A 16,777-nucleotide genomic window follows, 5' to 3' on the forward strand; every position below is an offset into this window, starting at 1 on the left:
TAAAGTTGTGAGAATAATACAAGGAATACCCTGTTGTGTACCTTTTACTCAGATGCACCTATTAACATTTTGTCCTATGTGCTTTATTATTTTTTCTCTTTCTCTTTCATTTGAATGATTTGAGAAAAAGTTGTATTATGTCATGGCCCTTTATTCCTAAATAGAAAAGCACAGTACATTTCAACTTCAGTATATTTAACATTGGACAATAGACAATAGATTCAAATATTGTTAACAGTGTTATTGATTGACCGATACTGTCCTTTACAGCATTTTTGCTTCAGTACTGGATCCTAGGATCACCTATTGCACTCAGTTATCAAGTGTTTTTTTTTGTTTTTTTTTTTTTAATCTGGAACATATTCTCAACCTTTCTTTGTTTTTTATGACATTACATTTTCGGAACTTGTAACTTCTTTTGTAAGAATAAAATAATAGTTGACATCCGTCAGGCACTTACTAGGAGCTTAAGCACTTGACAGATACTATTTCAGTTAATCTTCACAACACTTCTACAAGGTGGATACTATTGTTGTCCCCATTTTACAAATGGTAAGTTCTCTGTTTCTAGTCAGTAAATAATCAAGAGGAGCCAGGATTGAGAACCCAGTCCACCTAGCTGCAGAGGCAATGTTCTTAACGACTTCAGTGATGTGTATTATCATCAGTGTATTTTTGCAATCCTGAACCAGTGCAGAACTATTTGCAGATAGAGTTGCTGCAGAAAGGAAATAAGGAAGTAAAGCTGGGCACAAGCTGAGGAATCACAAGCAAATTAAAAACCAGTCTCCTCTCTATCTATAGTGAGATACAGCACTGGCCCCTTCAAGTCCTTGTACCCATTCACACCTCTTGAATGTCAGTAGTCTTACTACCATTCATTTATTCAACAATAAATATTTGAATGCTTGCTGCATTCCAGTGATTGGTCTCAGAAGAAATGACATAATATTGTATTTATTATCACAAAGTGATGGACTAATACAATAAAAAATGTGAATATGACAGTACTTAATTTTCTTTGAATAGTGACCTGCTATCGTGTTGGAGGCTTTGCTTGGAGTCATCTTCAGTCTTTTCTGTTGACTTTACCTTTGACCACTGATTAAATTCTCCAGGTATGATGAGATGTGATGTTTCTGAAAAGTTGTTTGATTTACTTGTGAGTTGCAGTGGCAAAAGTTAGGTAGATCTAAGTTTGCATAAGGAGTATTACCTTTCTTAAAGAAACAGCCTGGTTTCATAATCATCAGTCTAAGGGAGAATCCAAAATAGTTTTTAAAGTAGTCTAAATATCCTCAGTGCCTTTTGAATCAAGTAGCTTTGTCCCCAGGTGACTGACTTGGAAATTCAAAACGGAGAAAGGTAAGAGCAAGTATGAAGGAACTCGCGGAAGAACATTCACACAGTGATGGGCCATTCACTCTTGGCTTTTGTCTGTCCAACAAGTGCCAAGAGTTCTGTTCCATGTTAACTACCAGCCTTGTTTGTCTGTTGAAGAACATGGTGTTATCCTGACCTAAAACTGTTCTTCCCTCCAGAGTGTTTAAGTCCTGAGGCAATGATATTAACAAGAAAAAGCAAATAATAGAAAACATTTGTATACTGTTTACTGTGTGACTGTTCCAAACACTCTGCATGTATTGAGTACCTGAAATCTCACACCAACCCTATGAATTAGGTATTCTTAGTAAGCCTGTATGAGGAAACAGAAAATTTTTTAATAGAGTAATAATGGACATTTTGGCTTCAAATATAGGCTTCTGCTTGGATACACTAAGGCCCAGTTGTAATGTGGAGGCATGTACCCACTAAACAAGAGTTTCTAAACATTTTGAAGCTTTAAATTTTCCATTGCAGCCCCTGTGTCAGGAACTCTACCTCCAGTGAATTGCTGGAAGAAAGTATAGTTGCAAGTATAGTTACACATTATTAAGCATGCCTGGCATAAGCACATTTAATTTCTCAGAACTTCTAGTGATGCCTCATGGAACTCTGGGTTTGGAGCATCTTACATTCCTAGCTGAGGGAAACCTTATAACTGGCCCAACCTCTCAGAAAAATGTGCATAAAGTCACACGGCACATTAATGATGAACCCAGGTCACAAACCCTGGACTCCTGACTCCCAATTATTTTAATCTTTGCACTTTTCTGCCTTGTTAAATACAATTAAGAAACCAAGTGTGCTATCCAGCTAAAGTAGAAAAATGAAATAGACAGTTAAAACTCTTAAGCTAGTTCATAAATTCTCATGGCTGGAAGCTCTTACTCACTTTCACTTGGAAAAGCAGCCAGAGCTCATTTGAGGCAACTGTAGTAGAGAAAAATTAAGAGCAGAGCATGCATAGCACAGTTGTTATATTACAGGGGAATAACTGGGGGAAAAAGAAATGACTTCAAGTGGAAACAAACTTTAAGATATTCAAATAAGAGCATGACAAGGAACTGGGAATTTTGACGTTTAAATCTAATAAGATAGGCTTAAGCAGTAAATTCTCTGCTCTAGGGCTTGGGCTTTGGCAGTACCAGGCTAGTGAACGTGTCGTGATATCGGCTTGCAAATGTTCTGGTTGAAGCTTACCAAATGAGATTCAGGGATTCTGATTTAGCTGACACTGAATGAACACTTGTCATATACTTGGCACTGGTCGTGGACAAGACACAGTCTCTGCTTTATTAAGGAGATTCAGAAGTAGCCATGGGAAGAAAATAACAAGGGACTAATATACAAGGAACTAAGTACTCACCTGGAGATGCAGGAGATGTGCTGCAGACATCCCAAGAGGAGTGCTATTCACTTTGGCTAAAAGCAAGGCCTCCTGGAGAAGGTAGCATTTACAAGAAATGCCATCAGTGGGACATCAAATGTTGGCAAAGACAGAAAGCAAACTAGAACATTGATGCAGGGTCTCTTTGTTTGTGCAGGTGCTACCTTTTTACCCACACTTCAGTGACACAAAATGCCCTTCAATGGTGAGAAGCAGTGTGTGGGAGAGGACCAGCCAAGCGATTCTGATTCTTCCCGGTTTTCCGAAAGCATGGCTTCGCTCAGTGACTATGAGTGCTCCAGGCAGAGCTTTACAAGTGACTCCTCCAGCAAATCCAGCTCTCCTGCTTGTGAGCCAATGGGGGAGCAGGGATTGAGGGTGGCGGGGCTAATTCTAGATATGTGTTGGATTTGAAAACTCAGAAATGCCTGAGAGCAACAGACTTCCCCTCCTTTCTAGATGCCCCAGAATAGCGCTGCAGAGGTACTGCAGCTTTCCTGGACACATTCTCAGAAATAAATAGCCACTAAAGTTTACAACCTGCTGATTTTTATTTTGATCACTGCCTCCGATCTGCTTCGGTCTGACGATAAAGCAGGACTTCAACCTCATCTGTCTTTTCTCCCAAATGGCAGAAAGCCATTCCTTGAGATTACTTCTTAGATCCCCGCTCAAGGATAAATTCAAATTGGTCTTTTCTGAGTATTCCTGATTTACACTGAATGAAACTGGTCTTCATTGAAAGGTCAGGAAGGAAGTGAAATAATCTAAAGGATTTCATGTTGATTTCAAAAAATATTGTGCAAATCACCCCAGGAAGGTACCCACAAGGAGAATTACTACATTAGGGGTGTGAGAAAGAGTTAAAAGAGAGGTCACAGCAAAAGGAGATATCTTTTTCCCGTTTTTGTGTGTAGAAACTAGAGATGTGTAAAGCAGATGTGTTTGCCCTTTTTTTAAATTGGCGCTTTATTTAGTAAGTATAACACCTTTAACTGGCAAAGCAAATGCAGGAAAAAGCAACTAATGTTTACTATGTTGAACTGTCCACTTCTTACAAATTGCTTCATTTGTATTTTAAATTTTTACATTTTTAGTTTTTAAAACTTAGAAAATACGTAAGAATAGAGAAAAGAAAACATTGCCTGTGATATCACCCAAAGACGACAGCTGGCAGTGCTTTGCCGTATCTTTATCCTTCACATAGACGTATGTGCGTATATGTGTGTGGACTCTTCTTGCTTAGTATTATAACTAAAACGTTTACTCATGATTACATGTTTTTGAAACACTGGTGTTATGAATACCTATTACTTCATCAAGTGAATATACGGTAAACTTAACCATTGATTCGTCATTGGACATTTAGTTAGTTTCCTTTTTTTTTTTTTTTTTGCTGTTACAAATAGTGCTTTATGAACATCTTAGTTCATGAAGCCTTTCTGGAAAGTCTTTTGGATATCACTGGATTATTGGACCAAAGTATATAAACATTTTTAAGGAGAATCTTGAGTCAGACCTGGCAAAAGAAATTAACAGCAGCCACCCCAGGTTTCTGTGCCTTTTCTCACTCTTTATACTATATGTGGGGTTGGTACATCTGACACCAGGGTACCTAGACATCCTGAAGAAGGGTTTTACCAATTCTGTGCATCACCTTTCTTTTCTTGCTCCTCTTTCCCTGATCCTCCTCATCTTTTCCTAAATATTAGGTAGCCAGGCGCAGTGGCTCACATCTGTAATCCCAGCACTTTGAGAGGCTGAGGCAGGCGAATCACCTGAGGTCAGGAGTTCAAGTCCACCTGGCCAACATGGTAAAACCCCATCCCTACTACAAATACAAAAATAAGCTGAGCATAGTGGCATGCACCTCTAGTCCCAGCTACCTGGGAGGCTGAGGCAAAAAAATCACTTGAACCTGGGAGGTGAAGGTTGCAGTGAGTCAAGATTGCACCATTGCACTCCAGCCTGGGTGACAGAGCAAGACTCCATCTTGGGAAAAAATAACAAATTAGGTAGTAAAGTATTACCTGTCACTGCTGTTGTTTGACATTATGATTTTAGTTAAAAGAAGCTAAGATTTCCAACAGTGATTTTAAAAAGACATGATTTATTAGAATAGTTTCTTAGTATAATCTTTAGAAATAACTCAGATTCTTAATTTACTACTTCCTACTGAGAAGTACAATATCCGGCTTCTCAGATTTATTCTGTTTTACTTTTAATTATGTAAATTTATTGAGTTCTTACTATTTTCTTTACTTAAATTATCTCATTCAGTCACCTCAGGCCAACCCTGTGAGGAGGAAGGCTATGCCTCAGTGAAATCCATTGATAAATACCAATTGGCAAAACTTAGAGTGAACCTAAGCATTTATACTATACCGCCTATACATTTAAAAATTACAGTTTTTGGCCGGGCACGGTGGCTCACACCTGTAATCCCAGCACTTTGGCCAAGGCAGGTGAATCATCTGAGGTCAGGAGTTCAAGACCAGCCTGGCCAACATGGCAACACACCATCTCTAATAAAAATACAAAAATTAGCCAGGCGTGGCGACACGTGCCTGTAATCCAGCTACTCGAGAGGCTGAGGCAGGAGAATTGCTTGACCCCAGGAGGTGGAGGTTGCAGTGAGCTGAGATTGCACCACTGCACTCCAGCCTGGCAACAGAGTGAGACTCCATCTCAAATAAATAAATAAATAAATAAATAAATAAATAAATAAATAAATAAATATTATAGTTCTAAAAATCAGTTATTTCATATTGAGTCTACTTAATGAGACTTCTGAATTATAGAATAAACATAATTTTATCAATTTCCTATATAATACATATAAATGCAGGTTTCAATGGGCACTAAAAATGAGGTAATGTTTTTTTCCTTTTTGAGACAGAGTCTCCCTCTGTTGCCTAGGCTGGGGTGCAGTGGCGCAATCTCGGCTTACTGCAAGCTCCGCCTCCTGGGTTCACGCCATTCTCCTGCCTCAGCCTCCCGAGTAGCTGAGACTACAGGCACCCACCACCACACCCAGCTAATTTTTTTCTATTTTCAGTGAAGATGGGGTTTTACCGTGTTAGCCAGGATGGTCTCGATCTCCTGACCTCACGATCCGCCAGCCTCAGCCTCCCAAAGTGCTGTGATTACAGGCGTGAGCCACTGCACCCAGCCTGGTAATTTAATTTTTGAGAGTGATTTATAATGGGCCTATATTAATAAGATGGTCTCAGAAATATTTGAGAGAATGTTATCAAATATGGTAACTGAAGCTATTGAAGGAGTTCTTAAATTTTTGAAGCCTTTATTAAGTGAGGGAATTCACCTATTTTAATATATAGTCTCCTTACTTATAAAACTCTCAAGTCTATACATTCTGATAAATTAAACCTTATCTGCATCAGGAGGCCTCGTTGGATGACAACTTTTCTTCCACAACATTAACTGCCTTTTTTTTTTCTTTCAGCAACAAGCCCTCCAAGAGTTGTAACATTTGACGAAGTGATGGCTGCAACAAGGAACTTATCAAACTTGACTCTTGCTCACGAGATTGCTGTAAATGAGAATTTTCAATTGAAACAAGAGGCCCTCCCAGAAAACAGGTAACCTGGGGACATTTGTTATACGTAAACTGTGCTGAAGATTTTGTGTGTGTGTGTGTGTGTGTGTGTGTGTGTGTGAGAGAGAGAGAGATAGAGAGAGACATACTCACACTGATTCCTGGAAGTTCTTGTATAATATCCTCAGGGGTAAACGTTTAGTTCTAACAAGGTTCTTATACTTGTTTTAAAAAAATTCTGGCTGTGTGTGGTAGCTCACACCTGTAAACCCAGCACTTTGGGAGGTGGAGGCAGGAGGATTCCTTGAAGCCAGGAGTTTGAGACTGGCCTGGGCACCAAAGCAAGACCGCATCTCTACAAAAAATAAAAATAAAAATATTATCCGGCATGGTGGCATGAGCCTGTAATTACAGCTACCCAAGAGAATGAGTCAAGAAGATCATTTGAGCCCAGGAGTTTAGGGACTGCAGTGAGCTCTCATCATGCCACTACACTCCAGCCTGGGTGACACAGCAAGACCCTGTCAAAAAAAAAAAAAAAAAAAAAATCCTGTTTGTGACCAGCCTGGCCAACATGGTGAAACCTCATCTCTACTAAAAATACAAAAATTAGCCGGGCATGGTGGTGGGGCATCTGTAATCCCAGCTACTTGGGAGGCTGAGGCAGGAGAATTGCATGAACCCAGGAGTTGGAGGTTTCAGTGAGCGGAGATCGCACCACTGCACCACAGCCTGGGCGACGGAGTAAGACTCCATCTCAAAAAAAAAAATTCCCCTAGGATACATATTACCTATAATCTTTAGAACTCAGTTTATATGTCACTTCCTGAGGGAAGCTTTTTCTGACATTCCTGAACCCCCTAGACTACAATTAATCCCTTTGCTAGAGACACCTGTAGCCCTTGCTGCCTCCCTTTTGTTAAGAGGTCTTATAATTTTGTTTGATGTCCATTTTCCCCACTTGATTGAAATGCATCATTTATGGAGGAGCTATGTCTGTATTGTTTGTTGCTGTATCCTTATTGTCTAGCATAGTGCCGGACATACAGTATAGGCTCAAGAAATATTTGCAGATTGATTTATTGAAAACTGATATTCAGGTTCTGAAGAATAAATAAATGCACCTGAACGGTCAAAGTGTTAAAAGTAGGCAATCCAGAAATGTCTGGAGATGGGAGTCACAGCTGCAAGAGGCACTTCCTGGTTAACCTTGCCTTCGGACCTCTAGTTGGAGCCACCCCTTTGGATCCTACTTCAGCCTTTTTGGAGTCAGTGGCTCACAGGTTTCCTGGGACAAAGAGAAGAAGAGGCTTGAGACTATTATTACAGATCAATCATCTTTAGAAGCAAAGTTGGTTCATGGATTGAATTTTCAGCCTCGCAGTACCAATGATAAATCCTGAGGCATTCGATCAATTAAGACAACTGAGAATATTTGATCCCGTTCAGAACTTTTTCATTTGTTTTAAAGCAGGAAAAGTAAAGGAAGTCAATGTAATAATTTTTCCTCTTTAAAAAGTGGATCATAGTCCACCTGGGGATGTTGTTCATATAATATGAACATTTTTTAAGCTTGCCATCTATCATGGGTATATCTGTTTGATTTCCTTTGGTACCTGCATTTCTCCATGACCCTTGATACCAGCTCTACTGCTGCAACCCTAGGCTAGGGCACCATCATCTCTGGCCTGGACCCTTTCAGTCCTAACTGGTTGCCCTGTCTCCGTTCTTAGCCCCCCACAGTTCATCTTCCATATCCACACAGTAGCCTTAATGATCTTTTTAAAGAATAAGCTATATTAGATTATTTCTTTGCCAGAAACCCTTCAATGGTTTTCAATTACTCAGAGACTAAAAATCTAAGTGTTTCCGTATGGCCTGGATGGCCCCACTCCCCTGACCCTGTCTCAGTGCTGTCCCTCCTGCTTGCTGTGCTTCAGCCACACTGGCTTCCTTTCTAACCTCAGGGTTCACCAACCTGGATCTTGTCTCAGAAACTCTGTTCCTCTGACTTCTCCTTTTTGAATGTTCTTTTCCCAGATGTTAGATGTTCAGTAAACTTTTATTGACTAATACAAATGAATTTTTTTTTGAGACAGAGTCTCATTTTAAAGTTAAAATTTGTATTTTGTATGAAGTAAAGCAAAAGACAGGGCGTATCTGTACTTTAAATTCAAAAGTGGTGAGTATAGGCCATAGTGAAGGCACTTTAGGCTCAGACAGACCCTGGGGTTTGAATCCTGGCTTTGCTGAGAGTACCTGAACCTCATGCTTCCCAAGAATAAGGTGGGGGCTACACTACTCACTTCAGATGTATGCTCACTAGCATAAAAGTACCTTGCACATAAATACTTTGATACTATGGAAAATATTAGTCTCTCTTACCTTCGGTTTCTGCCATGGCTAGAAAATGTGAGCAAGGGAAACAAAGTACAGAGTTAGCACACATTGCCTTTGTTTATTAAAGTCTTAGCCAGGTGTGGTGGCTCATACCCGTAATCCCAGCACTTTGGGAGGCTGAGGCGGGCAGATCACCTGAGATCAGGAGTTGAAGACCAGCCTGCCCAATGTGGTGAAACCATGTCTCTACTAAAAATACAAAAATTAGCTGGGTGTGGTGGTGCACGCCTGTAATCCCAGCTACTTGGGAGGCTAAGGCATGAGAATCACTTGGACCTGGGAGGCGGAGGCCACAGTAAGCTGAGATTGCACCACTGCACTCCAGCCTGGGCGACAGAGTGAGACCCGTCTCAAAAAAAAAAAAGAGATACAATTATCAAATTATAAATTCATTCACCATGCATTTGTCAAGCACTCACTATATATCAGGCACTGTGCTAGGCACAGTGGTAAGTACCTACATGAAGGTCTTACAGCCTCTGCTTGGGAAAGGTATATAGGTCTGTGGGAAAACAGCCTCGTCAGTAATTACAGTGGAGGGACGTGGTTTTCTAAAAGCTGTTGCTAAATGGTATAGGAGTGAGGTAGGAATGTGTATTTTAATGTGCACCTATTTTAAGGGATTGACATAAGGGGTGAAGCAAGGTGGCCACTTATTCTATTGTGAGCTCTTCCTCGGAAGGCTTCTATTTTGGCAGTTTGGTCTGGCTAACTTTAAATGGGACACCTAAGCTGAAGTTGGCAGGCATTCAAATGCATGTGCCCTTGGGGCCAATCTGTTCTATTCCATGCCATGAAATTTCAGCTGGTGAGGAAGAGGAACTTTGCCATCTCATCCCAAAATTTCATAAATTATGAAATCTCTTTAGGACAGAATTTTATGAAGTTATTGAAAGCATTTTCAAGGTCTAGGGGAAATAGGACAGAATGTTAAGTGAAAAGTACACATTTTGCATATATGTGCTTAGCTATGTTAAAATAATGCATTCAACAAGAAAAATATTAAAAGATTAATAATGGGATTAAGGACAATTCTGGTTTTGTTTTTTTGTTTACATTTTATAAGATTTCTACAATGAGGATATTTCTTTTGTAATCAGGAAAAAATGATGCTTATTTTAAAAAACAATTCATTTTATTGCCATAGTTTGGCTGGTCGAGTGAAGCACATTGTTCATCAGGCCTTCTGGGACGTCTTGGATTCAGAACTAAATGCTGACCCTCCTGAGTTTGAACATGCCATCAAACTGTTTGAAGAAATCAGAGAGGCAAGTTGCTGTGTTGTCTGTGTCAGTTAGCATCTTACTCCGGGTGGGCTGCTATAACAGACTGGCATAGCCTGGGTGGCTTATAAACAGTAGAAATTTACTTCTCACAGTACTGGAGGTTGGGAAGTCCAAGATCAAAGCACCAGCAGATTTGGCATCTGGTGAGGGCTCACCCCCTGATTCATAGATGGTGCCTTCTTGCTGTGTCCTCACATGGCAGAAAGTGTAGAGAAGCTCTTTAGGGTCTTTTTGTTGTTGTTTTGTTTTGAGACGGAGTCTCACTCTGTTGCCCAGGCTGGGGTGCAGTGGCACAATCTCGGCTAATTTTTTTATATTTTTAGTAGAGATGGGGTTTCACTATGTTAGCCAGGATGGTCTTGATCTCCTGACCTCATGATTTGCCCGCCTTGGCCTCCCAAAGTGCTGGGATTACAGGCGTGAGCCACCGCCCCCAGCCTAGGGTCTCTTTTATAAGGGTACAGTTCCATTCATATGGACCTTACCCTTATGACTTAATCACCTCCCAAAGGCCCCACCTTCTAATACCATTCCATTCGGGATTGGGTTTCAACATACGAATTTGGGGACAGAGGAAAACACAAATATTGAAAGTATAGCAGTTTTTTTTCCCCCAAAGATTGTTGTATGTCCTTTAGTACTGGCCACTCTTTTTCAAAAAAAGATCAAATTCACTGACAGGGTTTCCCCCTGCGCCTCCTGGAGTAGAGTGAAGGCTGGGAAAATAGTGCTGTGGACACAGCTTAGGGTGATGCTAAAGTGTAGAGACTCTAGAGTTAGATTGTTGTCCTGGTTTAGTGATGGGTTCTCTCTTTAAGTCTCTCTTTCCTGAGTACTTCTAGGGTAGTCATAAGAACTAAATGAGGTAACAGTTGTAATGTTAGCTAACATTTACAAGGCACTTGTACTACATTGTTCATTTCTTATCAGAATGCTGTGCAGTAGTTGCTCCTGTTATTCTTACTTATTAAAAAACCAAGTTTTCTGATTCATGTAGGGTCACACAGCTTTGAGGGGTAGAGAGGGACTTGAACTGAGCCACACTGGCTCAGAGTGCAGGCTCCTAAGTATGTGCTGTGTGGATAAGCACAGTGTCCTCTGTTAACTGAATAATCAGTAAATAGGCTGCTCATATATAGTAAATATTCTATGTGTAAAGTATACTTAATGGACCCCATGGGATATTTTCATCTATCCTTTTTTAAAGAGTTTTTTTGGAGCCATGATCTGCAACTTGTTCTTTCTTTCCTGAACTTTTACCTGTAGACGTTTTGAAATGTAGCAGATCCTCACATCCTACTGATTTGTTCAATGTTTTTTCTTTATAATGTTGATAAGCAAAAAGATAGATTCCGGCCAGGCGGTGGCTCACGCCTGTAATCCCAGCACTTTTGGAGGCCCAGGTGGGCAGATCACAAGGTCAGGGGATCGAGACCATCCTGGCCAACATGTTGACCCTACCTGTAACTAAAAATACAAAAATTAGCTGGGTGTGGTGGTACCTACTTGTAATCCCAGCTACTCAGGAGGCTGAGGCAGGAGAATTGCTTGAACCTGGGAGTCGGAGATTGCAGTGAGCCGAGGTCGCGCCACTGCACTCCAGCCTGATGACAGAGCGAGACTCCATCTCAAAAAAAAAAGAAAGAAAAAGTAAAAAGGTAGATTCCTAGCTGGGGCTGCCGTCTGTGTGAAGGTTGTATGATCTCCCCGTGTCTGCGTAGCTTTTCTTTGGGTACTCTGGTTTCCTCCCTCATCCCAGAGATATGCATGTTCAGTTCACTGACAAGTCTAAATGGTCTCAGTCTGAGTGAGCGTGGGTGTGTGAGTGAGTGCATCCTGCAGTGGGATGGCATCCTGTCCCGGGCTGGTTCCTTCCTTATGCTCTGAGCTGCCATGGTAGGCTCTGGCCACTTGCATCCCTGAACTGGAGTAAGCAGGATGGAAAACGAATGAATACAAGTTATTGTAACATAAAAATTCATAAAGTATTCGATAATCATACAGATGCACAACAATAAACAATGTGCTATGAAAATGCTCAGTGAGCCCGTCATAATTATTATTTATTTTTGAACTGTGTGGTGGTAGGTGGTGTTCCTTAACAATTTTTGTTTGCAAACATTTCTTCCCCAATTTAACATACCACCATGGCAGCTGTCACTCACTGATTCACCAAAAATTGGGTAAATCATTGTCTTGTTTTTATTAATTTTTCTTGTATGTATAGCTCACATTTATCTCAGTGTTTAATATTAGAAGTGTTTGGGGTCTTTATTTAGAAGTTTGGTGATTTTTTTGTGACCAGAAATATGCCATAGAAACTTAACCGTTGTTTATATCAATTAGCCTATGGTAAAACTGGTTTCATTATATATCATTTCACTTAAAGTTGCGATTTCCAGGAACCTGTCAGCAATGTTAAGTAAGGACTTACTGTGCTTTCAGTAATCTTGCTTCCTTGCTAGCTGTTTTTATTCTGACAGCAGCAGGAATTTCCCGTGGCGGGGGCACTTTAATTCCGAAGATAGACCTTTCTTTTTAGGGTTGAGACAGTGGAATGCTCCTCTGATCCACCATGCAGTCAGTGTCAACTTCTGTGGCATCTGAGGCACTAAAATGTGGGCAAAGGGCTTGGTCATCTAGACACTGAGGTGAAAAGTGACAGCTTTTATTCACATCATGACGCTGTTAATTTTTATCTTTCCCTGTAGATTCTTCTCTCTTTTCTGACTCCTGGTGGCAACCGGCTTCGCAACCAGATCTGTGAAGTTTTGGACACAGACCTCATTAGGCAGCAGGCTGAGCACAGTGCTGTTGACATCCAAGGCCTGGCCAACTATGTCATCAGTACAATGGGAAAGCTGTGTGCTCCCGTGCGAGATAACGATATCAGAGAGTTAAAGGCTACTGGCAACATCGTGGAGGTGCTGAGGTTAGCACTTTTGCTGTTTGCATTTCCTAGAATATCTTTTCGTTCCTTCAGAAGGGAAGTTGGGCATTGGTGAACACAGAATAACAACTAGTACCCCAAATAAATTACTGACCCTAGAAGAAAACCATATAAGCAGAGACCATGTCAATTATTTACTGTATGCAGCGAGTTTTCACATAGAATGATCTGACAAGGTTGTTAGTTGGCACGTAGTGGGCCCTGGAGATGCAGTGATGAAAAAGACAGATATAATCCCTGACTCCAGGAGTCTAATGGGGAGAGAGACCTTGAACAATTAATTACAGTTGTGATAAGTGGAAGGGGAAGTAGAGGGTCTTAACAGAGTCTCCGACAAGGGACCTAATCTGGTCGAGGCTTCTTTATTAGTTATGGTCACTAGCTGCTATAACATGTAAACCCTAAATTCTCAGTGGTTTATCCAATAAAAGTTTGTTTCTCCCTGATGTCGCAGTCCAATTCAGGGGTCCTTGATCAGACAACTCTCCACATCTCATCCAAGTACCCAACCTCCTTCTTTGCTTGGCTCTACCCTTGCTCAGGTCCTTAGAGTCCTCTCCTTTCAGCTGGCAAATGGGAAAGAGACCATAGGGGAGACATAGGTAATGTATAGCCACCTCAGCCCCGAAGTGACACATTCCCTTTGCCCATGACTAGTCACATGATCCCACCTAGATTGAAAGGGGAGTTGAGAAAAGTAGTTACAGCCTGGAAAGACTTTTCACAGCCACAAATCTGCACTGCGGCGAGGGAGCATGGGCCTTTAGTGGTCAGCCAGCCGCGTCTGCTGGAGCTTCTCTGAGGAAGTGGGGTGCATATTATGTCACGAGGATTTCATCTGGCCACATAGATGACAACTTCTTTGTGATCCAAGAGGAAAGAAGATTCTGCAACACTTTTTGCCATTGAAGCGGACTTTTCTTCTTTTTTGTGTGTGGTGGCCACTTTGAGAATTGAGTTTGATATAAATGTTTTGGAAAGGCAGGAGAAAGACCAGTCTGCATGTAGTGAGTAATTTACTTTGCGATCTTGGGCAGGTTGATCGACTCTCAAAGTGACAGTCTCTGTCAAACGGGTGTTAATCCTTAGAGTCGTGCTTGGCTCTGGCAGATTGTAATTCCTCAGTTATGGGATCCTTGCTTCTAGTTGTCTTATTACCCGAGTACGATCTCAAATCTGTGATGTTCATCATGGTCATTTGTTGAGCACCTACTGGATGCCACTGCCGCCTGCACTTTACGATCGTTATCTCATTGACTGTTCACAACATCCCTCCAAGGTTGAGGTTGTCCTCTTTCACGGATGAGGAAACTGAGGCTCAGAGAGACTGATTTACTTGTGTATATGCCCACAAATCTGGCCAGTTGCAAAGCTGGGTTTGAGCACAGGGCTGCCTAACTCTAACAGGAAGTATTTTTCCTCAGTGCCTCACTGCCTTGTCCTTTCTTTTTTTAATTTTTCTTGTTCCCTAAGGAATAGAAGCCATATGCCCCGTGTCCAGGCTCTTTAAAATTTCAGGGGCTTTCAAATGAAAATTCCTTCTTGAATTTTTCTTACATCATTAAGATTGTTTATGCTTCAAATAATTACTCTTGAGATCTGTGGAAGAACACATTTGCAGTACACACATATGACCTTCTATGAAACATGACCCTACCAAATGGCAGTTGAAACTTTAAAACCATTTCGGGGATGTTTATTGTTTTTGGCCTGGAACATAGATCATTGTTAGTGAATTTCAGCTTCACTTCCTAATCATCTCTCCATTTTAATTCTAAAATTTTTAGACAAATATTCCATGTCCTGGACCTCATGAAAATGGACATGGCCAATTTTACAATTATGAGTCTCAGACCACACCTTCAACGCCAGTTAGTGGAATACGAGAGAACCAAGTTCCAGGAAATTTTGGAAGAAACTCCAAGTGAGTATAATATAATGTGTATTAATATTGAAATTAGGTTAAAATGTGATGTTTTCATTTTTGACATCATATATAGTATCACTAAAGAATTTTGGCCTTTCTATTAAACATTTTTTACGTTCCAAAATTGACATCACAAACTTGCAGTTGTTTATTCTGTCCAGGAGCTGTGCTAAGCACTATTTGTTTCTTCATTCATTCAAGATATATTTATTGAGTGCCTCCTGTGTTTCAGACACTGCCTAGGTGCAGTGGATACTGCAGAGAACAGAATGGAATACAGTTGCCGTCCCCAAGGAGCTGACATTCTAGTAGGCATGACAAACAAACAAACGTATTTATTTATGTATAACTGGGCAAATAAATAAACATATATGGACAATATATGTTTATTATTTGTGTATTAAGTGCTATGAAAAAAATAGAATAAAGGGACAGTAATGGGTCAGAAGTGAGGACAGGCTGTTTTTTAGATGTGATGGACTGGGAAGGTCTCTGTAAGTAACATTTGAGTAAAGTTTGCAAAGAAATGAGGAAGGGGTATGTAAAGATGGGGAAAAGAATGTTCTAGCCTGAGGGACTGCAAGTACAAAGGCCCTGAAGCAGAAACTTGCTTATGAGTTTGACAAACACAGGGCAGACATTGTGACTGGAGTAGAGTAGGTAAGGGGAGAGTGGTAAGAGATGAGGCTGAAAAGGAGATAAAGGCAGGTCACTTAGAACATTGTTAGTAAATGAGAGGAGTTTGGATTTCATTCCACCTGTGGTGGAAACTCATCAGAGAGTTTTAATCAGGGGAGCGACATCTGATTTTCATTTTTGAAGAATATTCTTGTTCCTGGCTACAGAATAAATCATGTAGGAACAAAGAGGGAAACAGAGGTACCAATTAGATGGCATTGCAGTTGCTCAAGCAAGAAATGATGGTGGCTTTTTCCAGATGGTAGTGGTGGAAGGAGTGAGGGGAGACCAGATTCTGGATACATTTTGAAGGTGGAGTAATCAGATTTGCTGAAGGTTGGATAAGGGAGAAAAGAGTTGAGGATGACTCTAAGGTTTTTGGCCCGTACAACTGGGTGAATGGTGATACAGTTTGAGTGAAACTGGGGAGACTAGGGGAAAGAAGGTTGGGAGATGACATGGAATCAAGAGTTCAGTTTTGGTGATATGAACTTTTGAGATTTCATTTGACATCAATGTGGAGATATCAGGTAGGCATTTAGATATGAATGACGAGTTCAGAGGAATAATGGAAACTGTGTATATACATTTGGGAATAATCGGTATATGTGATACAGAAAGCCATGGAACTGAGTACTAGTTAACACCTAGAAAATCCTTATCACATTCTAAGTACTTTACCTGTATGAACTAATTTAATCCTTGCAACAACTGTATGAAGTTACCCCCCATTCTATGGGTGCGGAAACTGAGGTACCTTGAGGTTAAGTCACTGGCCTATATAACACAACTTGAAAGTATAGGGGTCCACCTAGGAAGGCAGCTTGGCTCCACAGTCCATGTTCCTATCCATTATATTACACTTGGTGAGACTACCTCGGGGGAGTGAGTATGGACTCTGAAAGAAACTGACATGGGGCAGTCAAGCAGCTAGAAGCTGAAGTTGATATGAGGAGGAGGATCTAGCAATGGAGACTATGAGGAAGTAGCCAGAGAGGTAGTGTGACAGTCAGGAGAGGGGGGTGTCCTGTAAGAGATACGTGAAGAAGGTATTTGGAGAAGGAAGGCATGATTGGATATGACAAGCGTTGCTAGGTGGTCAAGAAAGACACAGGCCAACTTGACCATTGGATTTGACTGTATGATGTTGGTCGGTAACCTTGATAAGAGTGGTTTCAGTGGATTTGTGTGCATTAAAACCAGACTG

General features: G+C 40.8%; 1 protein-coding gene across 10 annotated transcripts in view; it reads left to right on the forward strand.

Moving 5' to 3' along the window:
• TCP11L2 (t-complex 11 like 2) overlaps window positions 1-16,777 on the forward strand; it is a 41,906-nt gene that overhangs the window by 3,654 nt on the left and 21,475 nt on the right. For 5 of the 10 annotated variants that reach the window (XM_023193991.3, XM_023193493.3, XM_023193367.3 and 2 more), the window contains 6 exons: window positions 1,030-1,118; window positions 2,928-3,119; window positions 6,237-6,372; window positions 9,877-9,997; window positions 12,727-12,947; window positions 14,753-14,889. In XM_023193991.3, coding sequence (XP_023049759.1) covers window positions 2,963-3,119; window positions 6,237-6,372; window positions 9,877-9,997; window positions 12,727-12,947; window positions 14,753-14,889 — 772 coding nt within the window. In that variant the 5' untranslated portion in view covers window positions 1,030-1,118; window positions 2,928-2,962. Of the gene's footprint in view, window positions 1-1,029; window positions 1,119-2,683; window positions 2,831-2,927; window positions 3,120-6,236; window positions 6,373-9,876; window positions 9,998-12,726; window positions 12,948-14,752; window positions 14,890-16,777 lie in introns of all 10 variants that reach the window. The other 5 variants (XM_023193761.3, XM_023193563.3, XM_023193431.3 and 2 more) reach the window with 3 other exon arrangements.

The sequence above is a fragment of the Piliocolobus tephrosceles genome, chromosome 10 (genome assembly GCF_002776525.5).
Source record: "Piliocolobus tephrosceles isolate RC106 chromosome 10, ASM277652v3, whole genome shotgun sequence".
Lineage (NCBI taxonomy): Eukaryota > Metazoa > Chordata > Mammalia > Primates > Cercopithecidae > Piliocolobus > Piliocolobus tephrosceles.